The sequence below is a fragment of the Brassica napus genome, chromosome A9 (assembly GCF_020379485.1).
Source record: "Brassica napus cultivar Da-Ae chromosome A9, Da-Ae, whole genome shotgun sequence".
Taxonomy (NCBI): Eukaryota; Viridiplantae; Streptophyta; class Magnoliopsida; order Brassicales; family Brassicaceae; genus Brassica; species Brassica napus.
In genome coordinates, this window is record NC_063442.1 from 1,257,408 (window position 1) to 1,283,582 (window position 26,175).

At 37.2% G+C, this 26,175-nt stretch overlaps 6 protein-coding genes, 1 non-coding gene and 1 pseudogene across 8 annotated transcripts; 6 read left to right on the plus strand and 2 right to left on the minus strand.

The window, feature by feature from the left end:
- The first annotated feature begins 132 nt into the window (after positions 1 to 132).
- On the plus strand, positions 133 to 4,925 carry LOC106426662 (vacuolar protein sorting-associated protein 51 homolog). Of its 2 annotated transcripts, XM_048739202.1 has the most exons (21): positions 133 to 175; positions 290 to 465; positions 549 to 688; positions 757 to 811; positions 903 to 1,010; positions 1,120 to 1,218; positions 1,343 to 1,420; positions 1,583 to 1,660; positions 1,817 to 1,969; positions 2,204 to 2,304; positions 2,396 to 2,463; positions 2,598 to 2,671; positions 2,754 to 2,820; positions 3,041 to 3,156; positions 3,267 to 3,533; positions 3,626 to 3,724; positions 3,805 to 3,876; positions 3,953 to 4,003; positions 4,088 to 4,324; positions 4,435 to 4,611; positions 4,708 to 4,925. In XM_048739202.1, exons 2-21 carry the CDS (start codon positions 295 to 297, stop codon positions 4,843 to 4,845), a joined length of 2,349 nt encoding a protein of 782 aa, XP_048595159.1. In that variant the 5' UTR covers positions 133 to 175; positions 290 to 294; the 3' UTR covers positions 4,846 to 4,925. The 2 variants fall into 2 exon arrangements, with proteins under 2 accessions (XP_048595159.1, XP_013722835.2); XM_013867381.3 differs by having other exon boundaries at positions 144 to 465.
- A 15-nt stretch (positions 4,926 to 4,940) lies between these two features.
- On the plus strand, positions 4,941 to 5,900 carry BNACNNG01140D. The gene has a single exon (XM_013867319.3). It carries the CDS (start codon positions 5,129 to 5,131, stop codon positions 5,588 to 5,590), a length of 462 nt encoding a protein of 153 aa, XP_013722773.2. The 5' UTR covers positions 4,941 to 5,128; the 3' UTR covers positions 5,591 to 5,900.
- LOC106426671 (sugar transport protein 7) lies at positions 5,791 to 8,798 on the minus strand. Its single transcript, XM_048739203.1, has 5 exons — positions 8,623 to 8,798; positions 8,424 to 8,470; positions 7,906 to 8,098; positions 7,513 to 7,832; positions 5,791 to 6,955 (listed from the first exon to the last, which is right to left on the minus strand). The coding sequence occupies exons 3-5, from the start codon at positions 8,048 to 8,050 to the stop codon at positions 5,894 to 5,896; spliced, it is 1,527 nt and encodes a 508-aa protein (XP_048595160.1). The 5' UTR covers positions 8,051 to 8,098; positions 8,424 to 8,470; positions 8,623 to 8,798; the 3' UTR covers positions 5,791 to 5,893.
- Positions 8,799 to 9,569: 771 nt separating this feature from the next.
- Positions 9,570 to 9,641, plus strand: TRNAH-GUG. Its single transcript has one exon. It is a non-coding gene; the product is annotated as a tRNA-His (tRNA).
- A 160-nt stretch (positions 9,642 to 9,801) lies between these two features.
- On the plus strand, positions 9,802 to 14,037 carry LOC106426657 (DNA replication licensing factor MCM7). Its single transcript, XM_048739205.1, has 14 exons — positions 9,802 to 9,937; positions 10,012 to 10,079; positions 10,361 to 10,420; positions 10,500 to 10,729; positions 10,934 to 11,111; positions 11,188 to 11,310; positions 11,383 to 11,472; positions 11,557 to 11,699; positions 11,779 to 11,956; positions 12,030 to 12,221; positions 12,313 to 12,485; positions 13,044 to 13,247; positions 13,335 to 13,722; positions 13,799 to 14,037. Exons 1-14 carry the CDS (start codon positions 9,907 to 9,909, stop codon positions 13,895 to 13,897), a joined length of 2,157 nt encoding a protein of 718 aa, XP_048595162.1. The 5' UTR covers positions 9,802 to 9,906; the 3' UTR covers positions 13,898 to 14,037.
- A 541-nt stretch (positions 14,038 to 14,578) lies between these two features.
- LOC106435593 (E3 ubiquitin-protein ligase MARCHF8) lies at positions 14,579 to 17,354 on the minus strand. The gene is made up of 6 exons (XM_013876497.3): positions 17,020 to 17,354; positions 16,496 to 16,566; positions 16,178 to 16,286; positions 15,367 to 15,444; positions 15,172 to 15,273; positions 14,579 to 14,814 (listed from the first exon to the last, which is right to left on the minus strand). The coding sequence occupies exons 1-6, from the start codon at positions 17,221 to 17,223 to the stop codon at positions 14,728 to 14,730; spliced, it is 651 nt and encodes a 216-aa protein (XP_013731951.2). The 5' UTR covers positions 17,224 to 17,354; the 3' UTR covers positions 14,579 to 14,727.
- A 5,524-nt stretch (positions 17,355 to 22,878) lies between these two features.
- LOC125577657 (GTP-binding protein SAR1A) lies at positions 22,879 to 24,979 on the plus strand. Its single transcript, XM_048739206.1, has 3 exons — positions 22,879 to 23,139; positions 23,401 to 23,532; positions 24,438 to 24,979. Exons 1-3 carry the CDS (start codon positions 23,011 to 23,013, stop codon positions 24,756 to 24,758), a joined length of 582 nt encoding a protein of 193 aa, XP_048595163.1. The 5' UTR covers positions 22,879 to 23,010; the 3' UTR covers positions 24,759 to 24,979.
- A 220-nt stretch (positions 24,980 to 25,199) lies between these two features.
- On the plus strand, positions 25,200 to 26,152 carry LOC125577964 (annotated as a pseudogene).
- The last annotated feature ends 23 nt before the right edge of the window (positions 26,153 to 26,175 follow it).

Below are 26,175 nucleotides of genomic sequence, written 5' to 3' on the forward strand. Positions count from 1 at the left end.
TAAAATCATGTTTTGCGTTTTTCAAAATAATTAAAATCTGCAAAACTGAGAACCAAAATTGAAAAAGTAAACCGGACGGTTTTAATCTTACCTTACCTGGACGGCTGGACATAGTTCGAACCGGATACGTCACCGTTTCCAGCTTCTCATCTTCCGAGACCTCACCAATCACCATGTAAGTACATCAATGAACTATTGATCATCGGATTCCTCATGAATTGATTGATCGGATCCACTTCCTTCCTGCATTTCGAATCTCCGTGGGCTTAAAATTATCTTCCGGTAACAGAAAAAATGGCGACGGAGGCGGCTCCGATGGACGAGAAGGCGAAGAGGATGAGAGATCTACTCTCGAGCTTCTACACTCCGGATCCTTCCATCTCCACCCCTACTTCCTCGATCAGCACCTCCTTCGACAACATCAACGGCCCTTCCTTCGATGCCGATCAGTACATGGATCTCATGGTTAGTCTCCCACTCTCGATTCGATTTCAATTGCGATTTAGATTTGAGAAAAAAAAATAATGTGGAACGATCTTGTGGTGTAGATTAAGAAGTCAAATCTGGATGTGCTTTTGCAAAGACATGTTCAAATGGCTGCTGAGATTAAGAATCTGGATACAGATTTGCAAATGCTGGTCTATGAGAATTACAACAAGTTCATCAGTGCTACTGATACAATCAAAAGGTACCTTGTAAACAACTCGTGGATTGTTTATACTAAGTTTATGTATGTTGATTTTTTATCTTGTATAGGATGAAGAGTAATATCTTTGGGATGGAAGGCAACATGGACCAGCTTCTTCACAAGGTGTTTGGGACACATTGAATAAATGTTCAGTTTTAGGGTTTTGATTTGATGTTTGTATGAAGTTCTAATTCCATTGCTACTGCTGCTGCAGATAATGTCAGTGCAATCGAGGAGTGATGGGGTTAACACTTCTCTTTTTGAAAAGAGAGAGCATATAGAGAAACTGCACCGGACACGTAATCTTCTTCGTAAAGTTCAGGTGATCTGCTATTTTATATTTTTGTCTTGTTGTTACTTGATCATTATCAGTGGTATGCTGCTTGCTATTGTGAATTTATTCAAAAGCTTGTTTTTGTGAAAAAGAGCAGTTCATTTATGATTTACCTGCACGACTCCAAAAATGCATAAAGTCAGAAGCTTATGGTGATGCTGTCAGGTTCTATACTGGAGCAATGCCAATTCTCAAGGTTTATTTCTCTCTCCTCGGATAACTTCCCATTTGTTGTAGTCTTCTTTTAGTGTTTGTTGTGCATTTTGCTTTCTTAATATACGGAGATAGTTTTGACAATAAGAAATTCTCGTTCTGTTTAGGTATACGGTGATACATCATTCAAAGACTGCAGACGAGCTTCTGAAGAAGCTATAGAAACCATCATTAAGAACTTGCAGGTATACCTTTTGGGCCTAGTTATCTATATTAATCTGAATCAAACAGTAGTCTGCATACTCTTTATTAATCTGATAAACATAAGAACTGGTACCTTCGTTTTTTCTTGTCATATCTTGGAATTTCTTGATGTGAGAAACTTATTTTGTCTTTCTTCTCAACAGACGAAGCTATTTTCAGATTCAGAATCCATACAGGCGAGAGCTGAAGCTGCAGTGCTTCTTAAGCAGTTAGATGTCCCAGTTAGTTCTTTCTCTTTGATCAATCATTTGTGACATGCATAATGTGTTAAAGCATCTGTACAAAGTTCATACTCCTTTCTATGCAACTGAATTGTTGTCTTTGTTGCATAGACTATTACTGGTTGCTGTGACATAAATTGGATTGTACTCCTGCAGGTTGATAGCTTAAAGGACAAACTCTTGGAAAAGCTGGAACAATCTCTTGATGGTCTCCAAATAAATCCCGATGAGGCAAGTAAACTTGCAGAGCACAATGTTTCATCTAAGGATGAGGAAAGCAATAACCAAGGTCCTGCTAAAATTCATGAGGTAAACATTAAGTACGCCACTTCCTTGTCTCTTGCGTTTCTGACGACTCTATTTGAACACATCAATGCTGAGTGGATCTGTCAAGAACTTTGAATATCAGCAACTGCTTTACTCTGTTATTTTGCTTATTAGTCATCACATTGATAATTATTTTCTTCTAGTTCTTTTGTTTTAGCAGACTTGACAAGTTTGTTTTCACTCAGTATTTTAGTGTTTGCCCCTCTTTTATGGCAGGACGCTGTACGTGGATTTTCTGAGGCTATGCGTGCTTATCGAGAAATATTCCCTGACTCGGAAGAAAGACTTTTTAAACTCGCGAGAGCCTTAACAACAACGTAATGTACTTTTTCTTTGATACATGGATCCATAAACCGAGGGTTTTCTTGTGTCTAGATTACTGAGTTTCTAACACTTACGGCTGTTTAGGCACTTTGAGAACATGGAGCTATACATAAGAAAACGGGTGTCTGCAGCAGATTTTCTTGGAATTTTTCGTGAGTACAGTGCTTTTCCTCCTGCTGATGTCTTACTACTGTCTAATTCCTTACGTTACTTTCCTTTCCCTCTGAAAGATTTGATTAAATCAGTGTAATAACGGTATACCTTGTCTGATTTCTGTTGGACATAGGAATTATATGGGAAGATGTGGTACTTATGGACGAGGTTCTACCTGAGGCTGCGCTCTCTGATTTATCCGCAGAGGTTACCCCTCAACTATTTTATGTGGCTCTACTTCTATGAATTGAGAGGAGCTATATATGTTTACTAGTACTTGTCATTTCAGGCTGCCCAAGTTACTCTGAAGCAATTTGTTGCGAGGACGTTTTCTCATCTTCAACAAGATATATCAGGTTTACTGTTTCTTAATATATACTGGATTCAGAATATCTTAGTAAGGGAAATAGAGAATGAGTAAAGCTAGAAAAATCCATAATACCTCTTGTCACATAGCCTTGTTGAGTAATTTGACAATGGTAGCAGCAAGTGCCCAAGAGTAGATTAGTTTGTTTGTGAAGTTTTGTTAGACTTTGAAGAACTCAGAACTGAAATAAAGGTCTCCATACCTGGCAGATACACTCTTAAAATTCGATATCAACCAAAAGGAAGTAGTTGATGGGGAAGTACTGAAGGTTGTTCTTGAAGCTAGTGGAAAGGCGGTTCTTCAAGGCACCACAGATATATTTCAGGCAGATTCCTTCTTCTGTTATTTATCGTAAATATGTTATTTTCTTGCTATCATTTTCTCTTGTGCAAATTCCATGCTGAAAAATGCTTTTATGTTTTTCTATCATCTCAGGAGTTCCGTCAGCTTCTTGATGAAAACACTGGAATATTTGTCAAGATGAATGACCTACTCATCGGTTGGATTCAGAAAGGATTTCAAGACTTCTTCAGGTCACTTGAGTCTCACTTCCTAGTGCTCTCAGGAAAAACTAGCTCATCAAACGAGACTGAAGGTTTGGTTGAAGGAAAATCGAGTGAGAAAATTCATGCTGGTCTCATCCTTGTGCTGGCGCAGCTCTCTGTCGTCATCGAACAAAAGGTCATCCCGAGAATTGCTGAGGTAACGGTCTTACATGTGTACAGCTAGCTTGATGTAATAACTATAAACGACATTGGTAAAGGAATTGAGAAGGTCCATATGTTAAAATTCAGGAAATAACTGCTTCCTTCTCTGGCGGAAACTCCCAAGCTTTTATTCCTGGAGAACTCTGCCGGGTCTTCCACGCAGCCAGCGAGAAACTTCTCCAGCATGTATGAATTAAACTCTAAGAGTTGATGTCGTTTTACAAAAAAACATAAGCATCAGCTAACTAAATCGTTTTATATTTCAGTACATAGACACGAGAACACAGAAGATATCGAATGTACTAAGAAAGAGGTTCAAGACACCAAACTGGGTTAAGGTAACCTTCTTGTCGTGTGATTAAATCTTCTTAAAGAAGCATTTTACCAGTGAATTGTTTTCTAAATATTGTGCAGCACAAGGAGCCACGAGAGGTTCACATGTATGTCGATATGCTTCTTCAGCAGGTTTTGAAAACTCTTCTCTTTTCAACCTCTAGTAAATATAATAATTAAGCCTGAAAATATAACGCTTTTTTTTCTGCTTTGCAGTTGGAAGAAGTCGGTAAAGAAGTGAAACAGATTCTACCTCAAGGAACTTTCCGAAAGCACAAGAGATCAGACAGCAACGGAAGTAACACTACAACCTCATCACGGAGCACTACACTACATAGCGATAAGATGGCACGGTCGAACTCACAGAGAGCTCGAAGTCAGCTTTTCGAGACGCATCTTGCAAAGCTGTTCAAGCAAAAAGTAGAAATATTCACCAAGGTTGAATTTACCCAGGTAAGAAAAAAATCTACGAGGCTCTCTTATAAGTTATAGGAGGATCAAACACGCACCAGAGTCATCTCCTGATCTTTCTTTGTTTTCATTCTTAAAATACTACTTAACAGGAATCAGTTGTAACGACAACAGTGAAGCTGTGTCTGAAGAGTTTGCAAGAATATGTGCGGCTCCAAACGTTTAACAGGAGCGGGTTCCAGCAGATTCAGCTAGACATTCAGTTCTTAAAAGCTCCTTTGAAAGAAACAGTCGAGGACGAAGCTGCTATTGACTTCTTGCTCGACGAGGTGATTTACATCAAAGCCTTTCCTTCTCTTTTCTTTGAGTGTATGTGTGTCTGACCATTCATTCTTGGACCGTGTTGTGTGTTTTTGCACTAACAGGTGATCGTTGCGGCTTCAGAGAGGTGTCTTGATGTGACTCCATTGGAACCACCAATCTTGGACAAACTCATACAAGCCAAGCTCGCTAAATCTAAGGAACACAACAACAACAACAACAAGACCACCGTTTCCTCTTGAAATTAATAAGCCGTAACTCAGAACCCAAGTGTGTATCTCATGATTCTTGAATTTTTTTTGGTACATCTGCTCAGAGCTAATACATCTCCCTTAAATTGAACTAAATTAAAAGTTAAAATTACATAAAAGTCCCAAATTAAACTGAATTAGAAATATTACATTAAAGTTCCTAAGTTAAATTAAGTTATTAAATTTTTCTTAGTCGGTTGATTCACGGAACCTCTATATAAGAAGGTTCCTTGACTCTCAAGTAGTATCTTTCTAATCAGACTTAGCTAAAACGATGGCCACTGCGATTCTCTCTTCTCGGAACACTTTAAACCATCGATTCGATCACGAACCCTTAATCCACCGTAACTCTAATCCTCGCCGTCACTCGAACGCTGCTCCTCGCCGACTCAAGCGTTCCCCCACGGCCACTCAGTCTAAGACGCTAGTTGCATCCCCGGCGGCTAACACCAATCTCGTCATGGGTCAAGTCAAGATCCTCAAACGCGGCGAGACACTGAGCTCGTTTCTTAATAGCTGCGCCTATGAAGACGATAAAAAACGACATCGTTTGAAGATAACTGACGTAGCGTCGACTAACAGAATCAGACCTGAACCAAATACTGTGCAGAAGCAGATCGGAGCTTTCAAAAAATCGGAGATCCTCTCCGTAGATTACGCCGGCTCTTGTAACTCAGTTTCTCCGCCTCCAACCTCTCTTCCTATTCCATGTTTCTTGGAGAATACGAAGAACTAAGTTCCTTGCGTAAGAAGATTCAGGAAACCCTAGAAAGATTGCTTGCAGCCATCTCTTTGATGTCGAAGAATCCAGACAAGAGAGGAGGAAACAACAGTCTGTTTCAAATTCACATCAAGAAGAAGAGAAGATGGAGAAGAATGTGATCTTTCTATAGCTTTTGGATCCTTCTTGGTGATATGATGATCACCAAACCTTTCTTTACATATGCAATAAAACTTTCTTGATGATTATTGACAAAATCATTAAAAAAAAAACTAATGACATTACAAAACCAGTTTTAATATTATATTTATCTATCTTTCATACAGAACTATTGTTACTCTCAGCTTCAGGCAACACTTTTTTCCAAAACCAATGCCTTTTCCACAAGAGTGTCATCTCCTCAATAGGCACTCCTTTGGTCTCAGGCAACAAAAAGTAAACAAAAACAGTCATCACCAACACCCATCCAGCGAAAAACAAAAAGATCCCAAACTTAAACGCACAGAGCATAGACAAGAAAGCTTGCGCTATCACGAAAGTAAATAAAAGATTCACAGCGACAGTGATACTCTGACCCGCCGAGCGAATCTCCAGCGGGAAGATCTCGCTCGGTATGGTCCACCCTAAAGGTCCCCACGACCATCCAAACGCTACAACAAAGAGACAAATGAAGATGACTACCACTATCGAATACCCTTTAGACAGCTCTTGGTCGTCTCCAAATTTGAGGCCTAAGATCACTGAGACTATAGCTTGGCATATTATCATCTGCACCCCTCCGCTGATGAGAAGTGCTCGCCGTCCTAGCTTATCCACCAGCGCTATGGAGATCAACGTTGATAAGACAAGAACGGCTCCAGTCAACGCTGATGAGTAGAGAGACGCGTTTCCTCCGAACCCCATCGTCTGGAACAGGACAGGCGCGTAGAAGAGGATCGAGTTTATCCCCGTGAGGATCTGAAACATCGGCATGCAAACGGCCATGACTAGCTGAGGCCTATGCTGTTTCTGGAGGATGTTTCTGAACGGGTGTTTGATGGAGTTGGCTAGCTCGCTTGCGTCCACCATGTCTTGTAGCTCGGCGTCTACGTTTTGAGTTCCTCTTAGCTTCTCTAGAACTCGTCTTCCTCTTTCTGTTAACCCTCTTTCGACTAAACTGTTTGGTGTCTCAGGTAGGAGATAGCCGCCTAGCGTCATGAGCAGAGCTGGAAATGCGGCTAGACCTAGAGAGAGTCTCCATCCCCAGGGCTTGAGCTGTTGTGTACCGTAGTTGACCATGTTGGCTGTGAAGATTCCAAGAGTTGTAGCTAACTGGAACATCATGTTTAAACCACCTCGGAGATGAGTTGGTGCCACTTCTGATAAGTACAAAGGAACCGCCTGAAACAAGACAGAACCAGGTTAAGTTTCATGAAGATGAAGACCTCGTCTGATTCAGTTCGGTTGATTCTGATTTTCGGTACTAGTACTATGCTCATAAATCCATTCGGATTTTACTAATTTTCGGGTTGGTTCGGTTCAGATTAGATAATAACCGCCCAAAAATATATTTTTAAAACTTAAAATTTAACAATAAAATAATCAAAATATATTAATTATTCACAAATCTAATTAAAAACTAGTTAACTATCTAAACTAAATAAAATGTATTCAAAATAATAAATAAAACAAACTACAAAATATTTAAAATACTTTAAAATATCTAAATTACTTTATTATATATAAAAACATTAGCATATTTAACTGAATTTGGATATTTTCGGATCATAGTTTTGATTTTGGTTCGGTCCCGAAAATACCAAGATTTTAAATCATGTTCGCATATTTTTGTAAAATAGTTTGGATGGCGTTTCAGTTTCTTTGGTTCGGGTTAAGGTCGGGGCTTTATTTGGGGTAAAACCGCCCATGCCTAACAAAAAGAATGTGTTTTGTCTAACCTGATTCCCAAATCCAATGCCAACACCGAGCAAGATTCTTCCCGCAAGAAGCATTGGTAAGTTCACAGCACCAGCATTCAAAGCAGCTCCAACAAGAAAGCTAATCCCACCACAGACAATACTCGCACGCCTTCCATAGTTTCTTGTAATCGGTGAAGCGGCCAGAGTGGAAACCAAACCAGCCAAGTAGAGTGAAGAAGTGAAAGCAGCTAATCCTTGATCATCATATTTACAATAATTACTCTCGTGAGCTTGCTTCTTCTTATCATAAACCGTTTTGAAAAACTCCTCAAGGAACTCATCCATTGATGTGACTCCTCCTGTATAAACAAAAACTCAAAATCTCATGACCCATTTTCACACAATGTTTTAGATTATATATGGATTCCAAACCTGAGACTCCAATGTCATAACCAAAGATGGCTCCACCAATAGCAGCAACAAGGCAAGCGATGATGACATAGCTAGTGACTTTCCCTTGGTATTGTTCTGCTCTTTCCTTAGCTACACCGGTCGGACCAAACGACCCTCCTGCCATTTTTTCTTCTCTTTTGGTCTGATCTGCTTCTTACTAGTTTACAACAGTCTGAGAGAAAAAGAAACAAAAAAACATGAAAGGGTATATAATACATTTACATATCTTTCACGTGGCTCAGATTCAATTATGTGTAGATTCATGTTTGGTAGATCATTGTTGGGAAAGAGATGACGTTAACAAGGAAAAATCTACGAAGAGGTGTATCCACACAATTTAATATTTAGTGCTGTTTTTGCATGTCTTTATCTCATCTTTATTTTGACAAATTTTTTTCTTTTGTTTGTTATAAAAACACACGAATCTTCTCCTGATCCCGGGAATTTTCATCAGTAAAGAATATAATATTTTAAAAAGGATAAGAATTTTTAATTACCTTTTTGCCAAATGCCATCTTGAGAAAGTGTTTTTTTTAATTCCGATCTGAAAGTAAGAGAAGAAATATGAACAAGATTGTTTTTCCGACAGAAAGTAAAAAGGATCAAGACATGTGTGATTGAGATTGGTCGTGGTCGTCTTAGGTTGAAGAAAGAACAATAATCAAGAAATTTGTAGAGATCATTGAGGAGACTTACAGGAAGATGTGTGGAATTTTTGTAGACTCAAAATGAATTCAAGACTCGTTTTTGTTTGGCTATTTGTTTCGTGAAGATCTTGAAGGCCTAAGATGAAGGTGATGTTGTTGACCAAGTCTGATGAAAAGGAAAAACCTACAGTCGAATATAATGAGAATCACACAAGTCATATCAAAATAAAATTCATAGCTTTTATACACAAAAAGTTTGATGAAAGCAAAAAATAATAACTGTTGAATAGAATGAGAAGCACAGAAGTTATGTCAACATAAAGAATAAAGATCATAGCTTCTTTTTTTTTGATCAAACAACATTTTATAGATTCTTACTCTTCATTAGAGGAGGAAATGTTCACAATACTTGACAATAAAGCTATACTGACAAAAGAAACAGCTATAACAAAAGCTGAGCACATAGAAAAACAGAGATAGATGTAGGCATACATCATACATAAGCAACTAATATGGTAGAGAAGTTCTCTGAACTCTACGCCAATTGAGCTGAAAATAGAGATGTATCCCTGTGAAATATAGAACACATAGAGTGAAAGATCATAGCTTTATAGACAAATGTTTTAATGGGATTATGAATCGTAGATGGTGGACGTGTCAGTAGGAATTACACAACGTAGTTTTCGTAACGACGAAAAATGAAAGGTGACACAGACAGCTTGCCCACATTTTATTGCACATAAATGTCAAACCAAACACGGATACTGTAATAGTATTAACATTGTGTAAGATTTGCTAAAGAAATTGGCCGAGTATTATTATCCCACGTTGTGGCCGTGGAGACCTGGGCTCAATTACCAGCACAGCCACAATTCTTTTTCTTCTCTTTATTTTTAACTGGTAGCGGTAATTTGTACAATATTCTACATTGTGTATTTTGTAACTGGTAGGGGTAATTCGTATATTATAAAACATTGTGTAAGATTTAGCAACAGAGTGGCTGTAGTATAGTGGTTAGTACCCCACGTTGTGGCCGTGGAGACCTGGGCTCGATTCCCAGCAGCCACACTTACTTTTTCTCCCTCTTTTTTTTAACGAGATGGGTATTTTCGTCATTTGTGCTGATCACAATCTGAGCCGTCCATGTAATCACCATGCCTTTAGATCTGAACCGTCCATTTAACCCCCGCCGCTCTCGTATAATGTTCCCGCCTAAATCTCACATCCATTTACTTAGCTTTGCCGCCAAATTTTGCAAGTCACTCCTCATTGCTCTCTCTCTCACTCTCACTCTCTCCCCTTCTCTCGCTAGCAGCCTAAGAGTCTCTCAGCCATGAAAGAGCATGATTTCGAAGCTGATAAAGGTAACATCTTTGATTCTCGATTAACTCTTACTCTCTTTTATGTGGTTGTGATCTTTACCCTTTATTGTTTGCAGCGGTTGCGAAGGAGTTTCTCGCGAACTTCACCGACGCTAATGGCAGATCTAAGTACTTGGAGATCCTCGTGAGTTTCTCATCTAGCGAATCCCCGTAATTTATGGGTTTACTCGATCAATTTAACAATCTAATTGAAAAAATTGGTAGATTCAATTAGGGTTTTAGCTAATCTCATAATTTTAGTTTTTATTTTCTGGGAAACTTTCATATTTAGTGAAATTGATTTCTGGGCTCCTTCCAATTTTCCCCCTTTTTGTAAGAGTAGGGCTTATTCGATTTAATTAACAATCTAATTGAAATTGGTAGATTCATTAATTAGATAAAGTATCAATCTTCATTGTTTTGTAGCAAGAAGTTGCGAATCGTAAGGTTCGAGCAATTCAGATCGATCTTCAGGACTTAATCAATGTGAGTTGTTCTGTTTCGTTTTTTAGTTGTCGGAAAATTCAAAGTGAGCTTACCTGTCTTTTTGTTGTTGTTATTACAGGACAAGGGGTTTGATGATTTTCATGAGTTTATCGGACGTTTGACTGAGAACACTCGCAGATACGTTTCAATTTTCTCCTCTGCTATTGACGAGCTTCTACCTGAACCCACGGAAGCGTTTCCAGACGATGATCATGACATTCTCATGACACAGAGAGCCGATGAAGGGGCTGATAATGCTGATGTTTCAGATCCGCGGCAGCAGATCCCTTCAGAGATCAAAAGATTTTAGTAAGTTACTATCACCAAATATTTTCAGCTCAACTGAAAAAAACATAGGCAAAGCCTAGAGAACACTGAATTAGAGTGAGGCTTAAGACTAAACTAATATTACATGTTGCGGTCTATTTATGTGAGAGATTCTGGATTGTTTGGATTAGTTTAGGTTTGGATGTTTCTTTCAATAGTATTTTAATTAATTTATTTTGTATTCAGCGAGGTTTATTTTAAAGCTCCTTCAAAGGGAAGGCCATCTACCATCAGGGAGGTGAAGGCTTCACACATTGGGCAGCTTGTCAGGATAGCTGGTATTGTGACGCGTTGCTCAGATGTCAAGCCTCTGATGGCAGTTGCTGTGTACACTTGTGAAGACTGTGGTCATGAAATCTACCAGGTACTTAACTATACTAATACCTTCTTCTTCTTTCTTTTCTCCTAATAAATACTAATTCTGATTATGCTAAAATCAGGAAGTTACATCTAGAGTCTTCATGCCTTTGTTTAAGTGCCCTTCAAGCCGCTGTCGCGTTAACGGCAAATCTGGAAATCCTATCCTCCAGCTCAGAGCATCAAAGTTTCTAAAGTTTCAGGAGGTTCTGTTCTAGTTGATGAGTGTTCATTTTATGTGAATGTTGCACTGATATTGATAATCCATTATATTGCAGGCTAAGATGCAAGAGTTGGCTGAGCACGTACCTAAAGGGCATATCCCTCGGTCAATGACTGTTCATCTAAGAGGAGAGCTGACAAGAAAGGTTGTGTTTCTATTTAAATATATTATTATTATTTTTGGTAGAGTTTTGTTAATTCCTTACTAGATTCATTTAAACCCTTTGTAGGTAGCACCTGGTGACGTTGTTGAATTCTCAGGGATTTTTCTTCCCATCCCTTACACTGGGTTTAAGGCACTTAGAGCTGGTCTAGTAGCAGACACGTATCTGGAAGCAACAGCTGTTACTCATTTCAAGAAGAAATACGAGGAGTAAGCCTACGCTACTACAACTTTAAATCTGTCCACAATATTAGAAAGCATGTTGACCTTTTTTAATTATAATCTACAGATATGAGTTCCAGAAAGATGAGGAAGAACAGATTGCACGTTTGGCTGAGGATGGTGACATTTACAACAAGCTATCTCGATCTCTGGCCCCTGAGATTTATGGACATGAAGATATCAAAAAAGCTCTGCTCCTTCTCCTTGTGGGTGCTCCTCATAGGCAGTTAAAGGATGGGATGAAGGTGAAGTCTACTTTCCTCTTAACATTATCTTGCACCGTTTCCTTAATGAGCCAGGAATGAATTTTCTGTACAGATCAGAGGAGATGTGCATATATGTCTGATGGGTGATCCCGGAGTTGCCAAAAGTCAGCTTCTCAAGCACATCATAAACGTTGCTCCAAGGGGAGTCTACACAACGGGAAAAGGTAGCAGTGGAGTTGGTCTCACCGCAGCTGTTATGAGAGATCAAGTAACAAATGAGATGGTTCTTGAAGGAGGAGCACTGGTAAGAGATACAACACAGACTCTTTGCTTTGGAATATATGATGTTTTGGCTGAGAGCTATATGATTTAGAACATTTTGATATTGTTTTCAGGTTCTGGCTGACATGGGAATCTGTGCAATCGATGAGTTTGATAAGATGGATGAATCGGATCGTACTGCAATTCATGAGGTCATGGAGCAGCAAACTGTAAGCATTGCTAAAGCTGGGATCACCACGTCACTGAACGCTAGAACAGCTGTTCTTGCTGCTGCCAATCCTGCCTGGTAACTCATCTTTCATAATATGAATTTTAAAAATAAAAATATCACTTATTGAATTAGGCCAGGGCATTTGGGGGGGCATTTTTGGTACTATACTTATACTACTTATTTTTGAGTCAAGTTAGGTTCAGTTCAGTTTCTTCTGGATTTGTTTCGAATCTGATTATAACTCATATTTGAAATGACTAAAAAAATATATTTAAAAAAAAACCTACAAAATTAACAAAAAAATACTCAAAATATATAAATTATTCAAAAATCTAATTTAAAACTAGTTAAACTACTTAAACAAGCTAAAACATATTCCAAATAACAAATAACAAAATACAAAATCTTTAAAATTCTCTAAAATATCAAATTATCTAATATATATAAAATCATTAACATATTTAACTGATTTCGGATATTTTTGAATCCTATTTTGGATTTCAGTTTGGTTCAGGTTGTACCGAACCTGATAGTACCAAGCTCTCAAGTCATGTTCGGATATTTTTGTTCGGTTTGGGGTAAAAAACGCCCATGCCTATACTGAATATATGTATATATTTGTGTTCTATGAAGGGGTAGATATGATTTGCGAAGAACACCAGCTGAAAACATAAACCTTCCACCAGCGCTTCTCTCAAGATTCGATCTTCTCTGGTTGATCTTAGACCGAGCTGACATGGACAGCGACCTCGAACTAGCTAAGCACGTGCTTCACGTGCACCAGACACATGAATCTCCCGCCCTTGGCTTTGAGCCGCTGGAGCCTAACATTCTCCGGTAAAGTTCTATAAAAACTCTTCTTGTCTCTGCAGACTCACCACAGACACTCTCTAACATGAGCATCATCTCTGTGTGTTTCTCCAGTGCATACATCTCAGCTGCAAGGAGATTATCACCATACGTTCCAGCGGAGCTAGAGGAGTACATAGCAACAGCTTACTCAAGCATCAGGCAAGAGGAAGCGAAATCAAACACTCCTCATTCTTACACAACAGTGAGGACTCTCCTCAGCATCCTGCGCATATCCGCTGCACTAGCGAGGCTGAGATTCTCAGAGTCGGTGGCACAGAGTGACGTGGATGAGGCGCTTAGGCTGATGCAGATGTCGAAGATATCGTTGTATGCGGATGATAGGCAGAAAGCAGGACTGGATGCAATATCGGATACGTACTCTATCATTAGAGACGAAGCTGCGAGGTCGAACAAGACTCATGTGAGCTACGCAAATGCGCTTAACTGGATCTCCAGAAAGGTTTGTTACTTCTTCTTCATCTTCTTCTTTTTTTTAAACGGATGATTGATCACTGAGATTTTGGATGTGAAAACAGGGATACAGTGAGGCTCAGCTAAAGGAGTGTTTAGAGGAGTATGCAGCTTTGAATGTTTGGCAGATTGATCCCAACACCTTTGACATCCGTTTTATCTAAAATTCAATTTTCTTGTTTTTAAAAAAGTTTCAGTAACACAAACCAAGAATGACTTCTCTTTTGTTATGTGTGCGCTAGAAGTGGATTTTGTTGTAGAATTGCTGTTTAAGGACTGCGTAACAAAAATTGCTTTTGTCTAACTTCTGGAAATTTAATGTGACTGGGCCATTTACTTTTTTTTTTTTTGATCAAATCTGGGCCATTTACTATTGCATTGTTTTGCCATAACAAATCACTAACTAAAAAAAAGTAGTCAAGAAAAAATGCTTATCAAGTTGAATCTAACTAAGATTTGGTCCGGGTATGATATGAAAACATTGTTGAAAATGGGTTCTGTATGTTCTCTATTGGTTATATATAATGAGAACTTGTTTACTGGTTCGAGATTTGAGGATGAAAATGGTTTTCTTTTTGATGGCAAGCAAATGAGTACATTTTTATGAGCTTTTTAAGATAGATGCGCACGTAGGAGCCTCAGCCATATGAAGGTAACTGATTTTCTTATAAAACAGATCACTAGTAGTGTTGCATCAGATTACTCAACTTCATAGGACTCGTTGTCTGAGCTACATACACTACATGACCAACACATTTCTCCGGTAACTACTTGGTTTAGACTTTAGATGCTCTACGCCTTTCCTGTTTGTGGTTCTTTTTAACCGTATAAAGTTGATTTTCTTATATGTAAATTTACTGTCTCTTTTTATTTTTAATTTGTACTGATTGTACAATGAGCATCGAATAGATGCTTTTCGTTTAAAAAAGAAAGAAAAGAAAATGAATTAGAAGAAATAAAAAAAAGAATAGTTAATCTCGGTTAATATGCGTGTTTATGCCAAATGTTGTTGTTGCTCTTCATCATCGTCCAACTCATCTTCGTCGTCGTCAGAGGAGCTCAACGTATCTTCCTCAGAATCCTAATATTCAAAAGTCAAACATCCCCCAAAAAGTCAGCATATTCAGAGAGTAAAGTTGAAACTTCACATTTGGCATTAAATGATGAATGAATGAATGAATATTCAAAGTCAAATATGGTTTTTAAAAAAATATGGTTTTTAAAAGATTGTTCCCATGATCACAAATCTTTTTCAAAACGTGGTTACCCTATACAAACCTATAATTAATCCGTACTAGCATGCGTAAATACTAATAATGTTCACATCTCACATGCAAATTATTTCCAAATATATAGTCAAACATACATGCATATGCATTTTTCATTATAGCTATGAGTTTTGGAAATTGACGGATTAAACGTAAATTGGTGAACTTACAGGATATTGCTGTCGACGACGGATAGTTTTCTGAATAGCTGAGATTGTTTGAATGATAATGAACATTGGCAATAAAATTCCAATGGCTTTTAATGTTAGTACCTGCATTTATATATCCATTCACCCAATTCTTATTTATGATTTAATATTAGTAAATGATTTCGTGTCGACAATAAAAAGAGCATTGGTTTTTACCGTGAATACAGTGAATGGATACTCCTCCGTTCCATAAATCACATCGAATGTATGTTTCATCAATAACAACACTGCTAGCTGCAATAATAATGTGTATACGTTAGTTTTAAACCAAATGTTTTCATACACACTAAAAAACATTGGTTTAACTTTTAACTAAATGGGTCCAAAATTTTAGAACTAGCTCTGGATATAAAACTATCAGAATTTGGTAATAAGGGTAAGAAAAAAATATATTGTTAGGAGTTGTGATCTTTTAGGTGAGGCAATGTTTTAAAATTGTTGAGTCTAAAAACTCAAAATTCTTGGCCAACTACCAAACTTACCCAACCTTACACATTCCAACCATTAAATATAATTTTTCTAACCCCCAATTCTGCAACAAACTTAAAAAAATCCTTCACCAAATTCTTCTTTTCATAATACGTCAGATAAATGGTGACAAAATTTATAACGGTAACATTTTACTTTTGGTTTTAAATAAATTGAAGAATTCGCTTTATTCATGGTGGGAAAAGAAACATTATAATAGCACTTATAGGCTTTGCCACATAGCTACGAAATAGATTTGGCCAAAAAAAAAAGCTATGACTATAGTAAGTAGTGGTTGCCATATCTATTTCAGAGACCTCCCTAAACTAATAACGACCTTTTCCCTCGTCATAATTTGTTTTTGACTTATTTATTTACTAATATGGATTATCTCTCTTGTTATACTTCCTATCTGCCAAAACTTCTGGTAAATAACTAAAATAAAAATACTTCCAGAAATTAAACTAGTTAGAGAAAAAAAGAGAGGTCGGTAACTTACAGTGAAAGTTAATGATCTGAAGAAAGTAGCAACAGAGTTAGACTGAGTAAAGTCTGGTTCGGTTATAGACACTAATCTTCTTCTTCTTCTTCTTCCTCCTCCACCTTCTCTGTTTCATTAACAAAAATTATCATTTTTATTAGTATTATTCATTATTTGTGGAATATGAGTAATAAACTATTTGGAAGCTATCTTCTGTACGCGTAAACAAGGAAAGAATCAGGGAACCACGTCAATGAGTCAATTATTCGTAATCCCAATTTTCAGTTTATTTAACTTAATTTATTTTGGTATCTTTTATAAAAAGAATATAACTACCCGATCGTGACTTCTTCTTCTTCGATCATCTTGGTTGGTTTTGGAATTGCTGTATATCCATGTCTGTACACCTGCATGATTTTTGTAGTTCATAAGTATTTCTTCATAATTCAAGTGAATATTTATATCACTGTAACTCAATTTTAAAGAAAACAAAAAACATTAGCAATCGTTTTGATAATTTAGGTCCCATATAAAAAAACAATCAAACCCAGTAATCATTTTTGGTTTCCAACTTTATTTTTCAATTTAGAAAGAAATACAACCAAATTATTTATTATTTTTGCAATATTGTTCATTAATATCGTTATGAAACTACTTGACGACCAAACACAAACACGGAAGAAACAGAGACGCAATAAACAATTCAGGAAAATAAAAGAATATTTGGAGACAAAACAGCTAAGCGCACTTCACAAAATCAAAAACATATCCTCACCGGAAAAATCAAACTGTTTCATTAAAAAAAAAAAGTAAAGATTGAAAAAAATATGATAATTGGTGAGAAGTAAAAAAAAAAGAACCTGAAGACAGATTTCACAAGTGGTGTTTCCTTTCTCATTACACCAACGTTGTATGCAATCTCTATGTGCAAACTTAACGGTTCCTGAGCAAGCACAAGGAACTTCGAAGAAACTCTCTGCTTCTTCTTCATGACAGATTCTGCAACGCGATATTCTCTGTTTCGAACTCTTCGTCTCATCAATGATTATCACCACTTCTCCCATCTCTCTCTCGATCCTTGCCTGTTTTTTTCTTTAATTTTCTTCTTGGAAACTAACTTTTTATGAAGACGTTGCTCTATTTTTTTTATGAAGCGGTTGCTCTGTTTTTTATCCCTCTGAAGACAGAGCTTTATGGCAGAGAGACTGCAACTTTATACAGCTTTTGAAGCAAAAATAATATAAGTTAATTGCCTGTTTTACCCTTACGCGTGTGTACCTTTTATTTAAATTCCACCGGAAAACATTTTCGGCAGCTTAAAAACTCAATTAAATCATTAAAAAGCTTTCACTTGAAACATTACAATCTACTTGAAACATTATAATCTACTTGTAAGAAAAGGAATCATCAATTCAATATGTTTTAATTAAAGATTGTGAATTCTATACTTGGACTTCATAGGTTTTGAATTAAAAAAATTCAGAAAAAATTATATACTTTAATAACATCAAAATAATAATTATTTTTTTGGTTTGGAATGATATTAACTTATAAATAAATTATCAAATCAAAAATAAAATAAGAATGTAGTTTATCAAACATTAATTTAATAAATATTATATGATAGGTCATAAATAATAAATATTATTTTATAAATATATGAATTTATTAAATCAAAATTTTAATCAAGAACCTAATAGTTTACTAATTTACTGAATGTTATTTTATAAAGATTACTGCATAAACTATCATGTCCTTTTGTTAAAAATATGTCCTTAGTTATTTATTAAACTTAACAAATAGTGAAACATGTATAGTAATATCAGTAAAAAAAACATGTATATTAGTATGTTGCAAGAAACAAAGCCGGATTTAAATCATTTATATATATTAGTCATGCAAATGACAGCTTTGACGGGTTTATAGTACATATCTTCCATAACATGATGTCCAAATCATATGTAATAAAATATGAGAAGTTAATAAAACAAAACGCGTTCGTTCGGTAAGAGCTGGACGAATGATTCGTTCAAAATTCAGAGTTCACGCTGAAAGGTCGTAAAATTTGTCAACTATGAGATCACACATCTTCTCTCTTTGTTTTAGTTATGGACATCCTGTCTAAGAAGCTTGACCAGGCCGCCTTGACAAATCAGTTCACTCTACATCCTCGCTGTTCTAGTCCACTCATTTCACATTTAATGACATGTTGATTTTTTTCGATGGATCAGAAACATCCTTATCTGCGATCATCGATACTCTATCTGATTTTCACAGAGTTTCTGGTCTGGGACTCAGTCTACCAAAGTCGTGTCTCTTCGTGGATGGAGGGAACATCACCTTCGCTCGGTCGCTTGCAGGACGATTTGGAATATCGCAAGGGTCTCTCCCGGTAAGATATCTCGGTTTGCCTCTAATGCCTCACAAGCTAAGACCTAGGGACTATCAGCCTCTCCTGGACAAAGTTAGAGCTAGAATAAATTCTTGGACAGTTAAGAGATTATCTTTTGCGGGTCGACTTCAGCTGCTGCAATCTGTCCTATATGGAATCTTCAATTTTTGGGCAGCTATTTTCCCACTTCCACAAACTTGTATCGACTCTTTAGAGAGAATGTGCAATGCTTTTCTTTGGAATGGTACTCCGGACTCAGCACGAGGTGCAAAGGTTTCCTGGGAGTCGGTTTGTACACCAAAGAAATCAGGTGGCTTGGGACTAAGAAGAATGGCAGATTCGAACCAGGTTTACGGACTTAAGTTAATATGGCTTATTTTTGCTGCCAATGGATCCTTGTGGGTAGCGTGGGTGAAGGAACATTTAATAGGAAACAGAATGTTTTGGGACGCGGACTTTCAGAATATTGGATCATGGCTTTGGAGATCGCTTATGAAGCTCAGGCCTACAGCTCGCCCATTCTTGGTCTGCAATGTTAGATCCGGCTCAACTGCTCTTTTTTGGCACGACAATTGGACAGGACTCGGACCTCTATTCGAATTGTGTGGAGCCTCAGGTCCTATGGTCTCAGGTATAGGATACATGGATTCAGTTTCTATGGCATCAACTTCTAATGGATGGCGCCTTCCAAGGGGTCGCCATCCTATAAACCATTTCCTTCGGGATTGCCTTTCAACTGTATCCTATGACCTGGACCCATTAGCCCAAGACTTCTTTCAATGGAAACATTCACCTGACTCTTCTCCAGGAGACTTCTCTACCACAAAGACATGGGCATCTCTACACCCGAGCCCTCCGCATGTTCCCTGGTTCAAATCTGTCTGGTTCAGCTCTAATATCCCAAAGCATGCCTTCACGGCATGGATTGCAACCAGAAACAGATTACCTACAAGGGATAGGCTGATAACTTGGGGAATGGCTGTGCCAAGCTCATGCCTCCTCTGCGACCGGGCTAATGAATCACGATCACACTTGTTCTTTGATTGTCTTGTATCTGCAGAGGTTTGGTCGTCTTTCTTCACTCATCCCACACTTCATCCGCCTCACTCTTTTGATGGTATTCTCACATGGGTTTTAACAGCCTCTTCACATCCCAAAGTTAAATTTATTTGCAAGCTTCTACTTCAGGCAGTATGCTATGTCATTTGGCGTGAAAGGAACCTGAGATTGCATAACCAAACAAGCAGATCAGCCCACCTCCTTATCAAGGAAATTCAAGTGATCATGAAGGCAAAACTTATAGGAATGGACCGCAGACCAGTTCAACCAACCCAACGCTCTCAATCTTTTCAGGAGTCTCATCTTGTTACTTGGTTTACGTACTTCCAGCCGTAACGACGTCTCAATTTTATCGCTTTAACGCTTTCGTTCACATGTGTCTTTTTAAAAATTTATTTGTTTTATGTAAACTGATGTCCCACTATAGGGAGGAAGACTACTATTTAAAAAAAAATAAAAAATAAAAAAAAAATAAACCTCGACTTTTCTCTTTTCTTTCTTTAAGAATAAAATAATGGCTGAAGTTCGAAGAAATAAGTTTGAAGAATAATAAAATGGTTGATCAAGTTGTTGGAACCAAAGAAGATACTGAAAGAAACCTGAAAAATCTATACCACTTAAAACCTGAAATAAAATTGTTGATCAAGTTCGTTATTTGTGTATTGATTGGCAAAGTTTTCAATATGATAATAAATTATAGATGATAATATTCTCTTCTAAAGAAAAAAGAAAATAGATGATACTATTCTTACGTTAAAATGTTATATGTCTGTTAAAAATGAAAGACTGATTGATGTATCTTGTGTGCATAAGAATAGTGGCAACCCTTTGAATCATTGTGGTGTGTGATCTTAAAACTCGATTGCCCCTAAAGTAGAGTAATACATTAGGTTAGCTTTCATTTCATCGAAACTTTTTCTTGTCATTTCTTGCCTTTCTTTAAAAAAATTTCATTTATATATTTGGATTAAAGATGTCAAACCATAGGATTGGCTGGCTGAGCAACAAACTAAATACACCCATCACAATAAATGACATCAAAAGTCACTCTCTCCTTGAAATTGTCTATACATTCTGGCCGAGTGGCCGTGGAGCTTCATTTTGGCAACTAGTATATTAATTAATTAGGCCTATAAACCAAAAAATACACAAAAGTTTCTACAATCTCACTACGATGCAGCAACTAAATTCAGTAATAGGTTAAAGTAAACAATCACCCAGCAAAAGAAAAAGATGATAAACTGATTTATTAGGCTCAAAACGTGGATGTCAACACTAGATAAAAAGTCCCTGTTAACTTATGGTAGTATGGTACCTAGCGATGAGTTTTTTTCAAGGTTATTTGATATATATTATGGCAATCTGACTTGTGACTCCTTATCAGGAAACCACGTACAATAATTAATTCATGTAACTTATAGTGACATTTTTAGCAAAAAAAAAAAAAAAAAAACTTATAGTAACATTTTCGACCTTTTTAACTTATATAACAGTATAATTATATACTCCATATTTTAAAGTGTATCTGTCAGTGAAATTGAAAATGAAGCCTAAAGGCTCACGAATTATATGATTGCTTTATCAACGGTCGCCTGGTCAGCTGCTGCTGAGTACACCAGAAATTTAAACTTGTGGGCTCCACTTTTAATTTAAGAAAATACAATCTTAATATTCTTCTTTCTTTTGGCTTATTTATTTTTCAGAATTTGTATTTTCAATTATTAAAAAGAAAATGAGACCATAAACCCAAATGGAACTTGACCATACGTTCTAATATCATCACTTTAACAAAACACATCTTTTAAAAATCTATAGGATCAAGTTTCCATTTTGATTCATACTCTGTAGATGATCCATACTCTTATGTTTTTATGTTTTATATTTAGAACGAAAACAACGGGTTGCATAATTATCAGCTGTCTACTTATTATTATTGTTAAATTATTATATTATATAATTATTAATTTCTTTTATTCCAGGACACCGGAGGCTGACATTTGTGCTTATCTTGTGTTCTTTCTTGCAATCTTATCTTTCTACGTTGGATTTTTGTTGATGATTTTCAATTAGTATAAAGAAAACATCTAACCATTAAATGTTCCAAAACTGGCCGACTAATCATTTTCTGGTATATATTCTTGAAAAATCATCATTACGCATATAATTGAACTGCCAAATTTTAAAAATAATAAACTTAAATAGCGCCGCAAAAAATATAAATAATGTACGATATTAATTTATTTACATAAAAACAATCATCTGATTTAGGCTGGACAAATAAACCGAATTCGAAAACCCGAACCGAATCCGATCCGATAAAAATGAATCCGAACCGATCTGAACCCGACGTAAATACCGAATGGATCTTGTTTTGTGGTATTTCGGATTATGGGTATTATCCGAATCGAACCCGAATCTAAATGAATATCCAATAAAACCTGAAATATTCAAAACCTCGAAAAGATCTTGTACCAAACATGATCTCAATTCCTAATATGTATCCAAAATACACTATGAAATATTGAACATCTAAAATACTTATCTATTACATGAAGGTTGGTGGTTCTATTGCATGAAGGTTGGTGGTTGAAGATGGCCGTTGAATCTTGAAGTATTTAGATTTTGATTTTGTTTTCGTGAAACAATGTTTCTCATTTCATGAGAACTTGGTTTTCATTTTATGCTTTTATTTATTTGGTTTTCTTTTTATCAGTAAATATGTTTACTTTTCGTTTGATTTTGAATGATCACAGTTGATGTTCCTTATTTTTGAATCGATTTTACTTAAGTTTTGGTTACAAAATAGGTACAAATCAGGTATTTTAAAACTGAAGAACCGATTTTACTCATGTTTTGGTTATAAAATAGCTAAAAATCAGGTATTTTTAAACCGAAAAAAAAAGATTGTGACCCGAACCCGAAAGTATATTGGGTTGTACCGGTTCTTTGAAGATTTACTAACCCCGACCCGAACCCGAACCCGATAGAACCCGAACCGGTCCCGAACCGAACTTTCATATAATTTGAATGGGGCTGATTTTAATAAATCCGAAAAACCGAAACCCGATTGGATAAAACCGAAACCCGTTTGGGACTCCGAATGCCCAGGCCTAATCTGATTTCTTCGGCTAAAAGGCCCACGAAATTTTATGGGAGCCTATATATAAATCTATAACTGGGCTTACTGGGCCTAATCTAATCGGGCTTATCCTCTCTGTAGACGCAGACTCCATCAACGCGGGTCTGTTTCTCGTTTCTGAATCCGCACTGCTTGCCGGTTTCTAACAGAGAGAATCGCCTCTCTCGTCTTTACTCGACCTCGAAGCTAATTAAGAATCTGAAGATCTCTCTCTCTTCTCTGTGGCGATCGTGGAGGATCGAGTAGTAGCGAGTAATCATCATGTTCATGATAGATTGGTTCTACGGTGTTCTCGCTTCGCTAGGGTTATGGCAGAAAGAGGCTAAGATCTTGTTCCTCGGCCTCGATAACGCCGGCAAAACCACCTTGCTTCACATGCTCAAGGACGAGGTTCGATCTCTACCTCGATCTCTTCTAATTGATTCGATCAGGCTTCAGTTTTCGCTATCGGATCGATCCTCTTTGTGGTTTAATAGGTTTGATTGAATCTGTTTGAGAAGTTTCTAATTTGGGAGGAGATGCTGAATTTCGATTTAGGAACCTTCCATTTATAGATGCTTAGTCTAGATTCATTATAGTGTTTTTATTATTTGTTGATATAAACAAATCTGTTTAGATGATACTATGTGATTTTGAAAATTGGTGAAACAGAGATTGGTGCAGCATCAGCCGACGCAGCATCCAACGTCTGAAGAGCTTAGCATTGGTAAAATCAAGTTCAAGGCTTTTGATTTGGGTGGGCATCAGATTGCTCGCAGGGTCTGGAAGGACTACTACGCTAAGGTAAAGCATATCACCTTGTTCTTCTTTTTTTTCTGCCATTTACCATATCATAGAGTGCATCTTGAGATTTTTTTTTGCTCATACTTCAGCTCATTACTGCCCCTTATAGTCCATATATTGAAGACTTTGCTCATGTGTCGTTCATTAGATTGATTTTGCACACTTCCTTTTAGGCAATTTCATCATGTTATAGCATTTTCACTCGAGTGTAGTTCTCCAGTTATCCTGAGTACAAAGCTTTTTGATAAGTATAGTAGAATAAGAATCTGTAACTTCAAATGATTCAACTCATGCAAGCTTCTTCAATGACAGAGTTTTGTGAACCATTTAGTTTCGATGATTTACACTCTGAAGATTCTTTTGGTTCTTTCACTAACATCTATAGATCTACATTGAAGAGTTTGCTCACGAGTCACCCATTAGATCGATATTGCACACTTCCTCTTCCTAGTGAAAGCATGGTTTATAGTTTTTCTCATAGGCAACTCATCATGCTAGATCATCTTGTGAAAGCCATCTTTGTAGTTTTCCAGTTGTCCTAAAGCTTTTTCGATAAATAGTAGAATCAGACTCTATAACTTCAAATGTTTTAATTGATTCAAGCTTCTTCAGTGGCAGAGTATTGTAAAATATTAGTTTCGATGATTAATACTCGATCGATATTGCACACTTATTCTTCCTTGTGAAAGCCCGGTTTGTATTTTTGCTCATAGGCAATTCATTATGTTTGATCATTTTCACTCTCGTGTAATTCTCCAGTATCCTGAGTATAAAGCTTTTTCGATAAGCATAGTAGAATTATAGTCTTTAACTCGAAATGTCACAACTCATTTAAACTTCTTCATTGGTAAGAGTTTTATGAAAGTTAGTTTCAATGATTTATACTCTGTTTTTTTTGTTTGCAGGTGGATGCTGTGGTGTACCTAGTGGATGCTTACGACAAGGAGAGATTCGCAGAATCGAAAAAGGAACTGGACGCACTTCTCTCAGACGAATCTCTAGCCACCGTCCCTTTCCTCATCCTTGGAAACAAGATAGACATACCGTACGCAGCATCAGAGGACGAGCTCCGTTACCATCTCGGCCTCTCCAACTTCACCACGGGAAAGGGCAAAGTCAACCTAGTGGATTCAAACGTAAGACCACTGGAGGTTTTCATGTGCAGCATCGTCAGGAAGATGGGTTATGGCGAAGGCTTCAAATGGCTCTCTCAGTACATCAAGTAACCAAAGCCACCAAGACTCCTCTCCAACACATGGCGTTATTATTGTTAAAACATCAAGTAAGCTTTCTATAAATCCCGTTTTGTATTTTGTCTTGCGTTTTCTTTTCTTTTTGCATGTGTTGTAAGAAATGTCGTGAAACTTAGCTTCTCGTGTGTCTCTTTGCCTTTGTTTCTTGTAGTGACTTTAAATTTTTAATTCATATTATTTTAAACTTTGGATTATAACTTTGTGAAGTTAGTTAACTAAACCCAGTAGATAGACATGTGTGGTTGAACAGTTTTTGACTTTAGTTTCACGCAATAGTGAATTATATACAAAAATTGAAGTCTTAGACCATGATTAATCAGGGTTCTTAGGGAATGTTCTTAGCTTCGGCTAAAAACCGTTTCTTAGCTTTTAACTAAGAAAAACTAAGAACCGATTGTTAAATAAGAGATATAAGAACCGGTTCTTAGTCGAAAAGTGTAAAAGAAAAAATATCAAATCATGAGTTAAGAACTCCAAATTAAGAACCGGATTAATCATGCTCTTTAAGTACGTGTAATCATGTAGATGTAGATATAGATGTACCAGCAGCAAAAGAGTTTCTCAACCGTTGGATCAAGACCCTAAGCATTCGTGAGATCACCCAACAAACCCACACCAATACAATAATATGAATAAATAATCATTAAAGTAAAGGATGGAACCGTTTAACGAACTCCATACAAACCAAACCATTTCATGTGTGTTATGTTGCGTGTGTATAAGTTTACACGCATATGACATCCTGGTCTTAGGATGGGCAACACAATCGGCTCCCGGAAGCTGGAAACGGCGGCGATGTCCGGCGGAAAAGTTGTATTATCCGACGGAAGAGTACAAAACTTAGAGGAAGAGACGACGGTAGCTGAGATCATGCTGGAGAATCCTCAACACGTCGTTGTCGAGTTTGATCCATCGTCGATAACATTCAACAAAGATGGAAAGACGGTGAAGAAGAAGCTGACTCCTTTACCGGCGGATAACACACTCGAGCCGGGAAAAATCTACTTGGTGCTCCCGGCCAAAAGAAGCGGTAGCGGCGGCGGAGCTAAGTCATCATCATCGTCGGCGGTGATGACGTCAGAGGAGATACGTAAATGCTGGTTTAGCGCCACGGCTATGGTAAGGTCATCGTTTAGCTACTATGAAGGGATTCTTCCTTGGTTTACTACTAGAAGTTATAGTAATAGTAATCCGGCGGTTGATGCGGTGGTTGCGGCTACGTCGGTTGGAAAGTTGGAGGCGGAGACGGAGGAGGAAGGGAGCGGAGTTTTTGAGCCGGCAGTTGTCGGGAAGAGGTGGAAACAAGCTTGGATCCTATCAAGGAGAAGAAGGCAAAGAAGAAAATCCATAAACTGTTGTCGTTTTAGTTACGGCGTTTCGGTGGTATATT

What these genes read in the sequence shown, in the direction of transcription:
- LOC106426662 (XM_048739202.1), top strand. Translation starts at nt 295, where the DNA reads ATGGCGACGGAGGCGGCTCCGATGGACGAGAAGGCGAAGAGGATGAGA. An exon ending in ATCAGTACATGGATCTCATG is followed by an intron (nt 466 to 548) that starts GTTAGTCTCCCA and finishes CTTGTGGTGTAG; the next exon opens with ATTAAGAAGTCAAATCTGGA. An exon ending in GCGAGAAACTTCTCCAGCAT is followed by an intron (nt 3,725 to 3,804) that starts GTATGAATTAAA and finishes TTTATATTTCAG; the next exon opens with TACATAGACACGAGAACACA.
- LOC106426671 (XM_048739203.1), bottom strand. Translation starts at nt 8,050, where the DNA reads ATGGCAGGAGGGTCGTTTGGTCCGACCGGTGTAGCTAAGGAAAGAGCA. An exon ending in TTATGACATTGGAGTCTCAG is followed by an intron (nt 7,833 to 7,905) that starts GTTTGGAATCCA and finishes TTGTTTATACAG; the next exon opens with GAGGAGTCACATCAATGGAT. An exon ending in GCATTGGATTTGGGAATCAG is followed by an intron (nt 6,956 to 7,512) that starts GTTAGACAAAAC and finishes GTCTTGTTTCAG; the next exon opens with GCGGTTCCTTTGTACTTATC.
- LOC106426657 (XM_048739205.1), top strand. Translation starts at nt 9,907, where the DNA reads ATGAAAGAGCATGATTTCGAAGCTGATAAAG. An exon ending in CTAAGTACTTGGAGATCCTC is followed by an intron (nt 10,080 to 10,360) that starts GTGAGTTTCTCA and finishes ATTGTTTTGTAG; the next exon opens with CAAGAAGTTGCGAATCGTAA. An exon ending in TTCAAGAAGAAATACGAGGA is followed by an intron (nt 11,700 to 11,778) that starts GTAAGCCTACGC and finishes TATAATCTACAG; the next exon opens with ATATGAGTTCCAGAAAGATG.
- BNACNNG01140D (XM_013867319.3), top strand. Translation starts at nt 5,129, where the DNA reads ATGGCCACTGCGATTCTCTCTTCTCGGAACACTTTAAACCATCGATTC.
- LOC125577657 (XM_048739206.1), top strand. Translation starts at nt 23,011, where the DNA reads ATGTTCATGATAGATTGGTTCTACGGTGTTCTCGCTTCGCTAGGGTTA. An exon ending in TTCACATGCTCAAGGACGAG is followed by an intron (nt 23,140 to 23,400) that starts GTTCGATCTCTA and finishes TTGGTGAAACAG; the next exon opens with AGATTGGTGCAGCATCAGCC. An exon ending in GGAAGGACTACTACGCTAAG is followed by an intron (nt 23,533 to 24,437) that starts GTAAAGCATATC and finishes TTTTGTTTGCAG; the next exon opens with GTGGATGCTGTGGTGTACCT.
- LOC106435593 (XM_013876497.3), bottom strand. Translation starts at nt 17,223, where the DNA reads ATGGGAGAAGTGGTGATAATCATTGATGAGACGAAGAGTTCGAAACAG. An exon ending in CTTGTGAAATCTGTCTTCAG is followed by an intron (nt 16,567 to 17,019) that starts GTTCTTTTTTTT and finishes AAAATCATGCAG; the next exon opens with GTGTACAGACATGGATATAC. An exon ending in ATCCATTCACTGTATTCACG is followed by an intron (nt 15,274 to 15,366) that starts GTAAAAACCAAT and finishes ATATAAATGCAG; the next exon opens with GTACTAACATTAAAAGCCAT.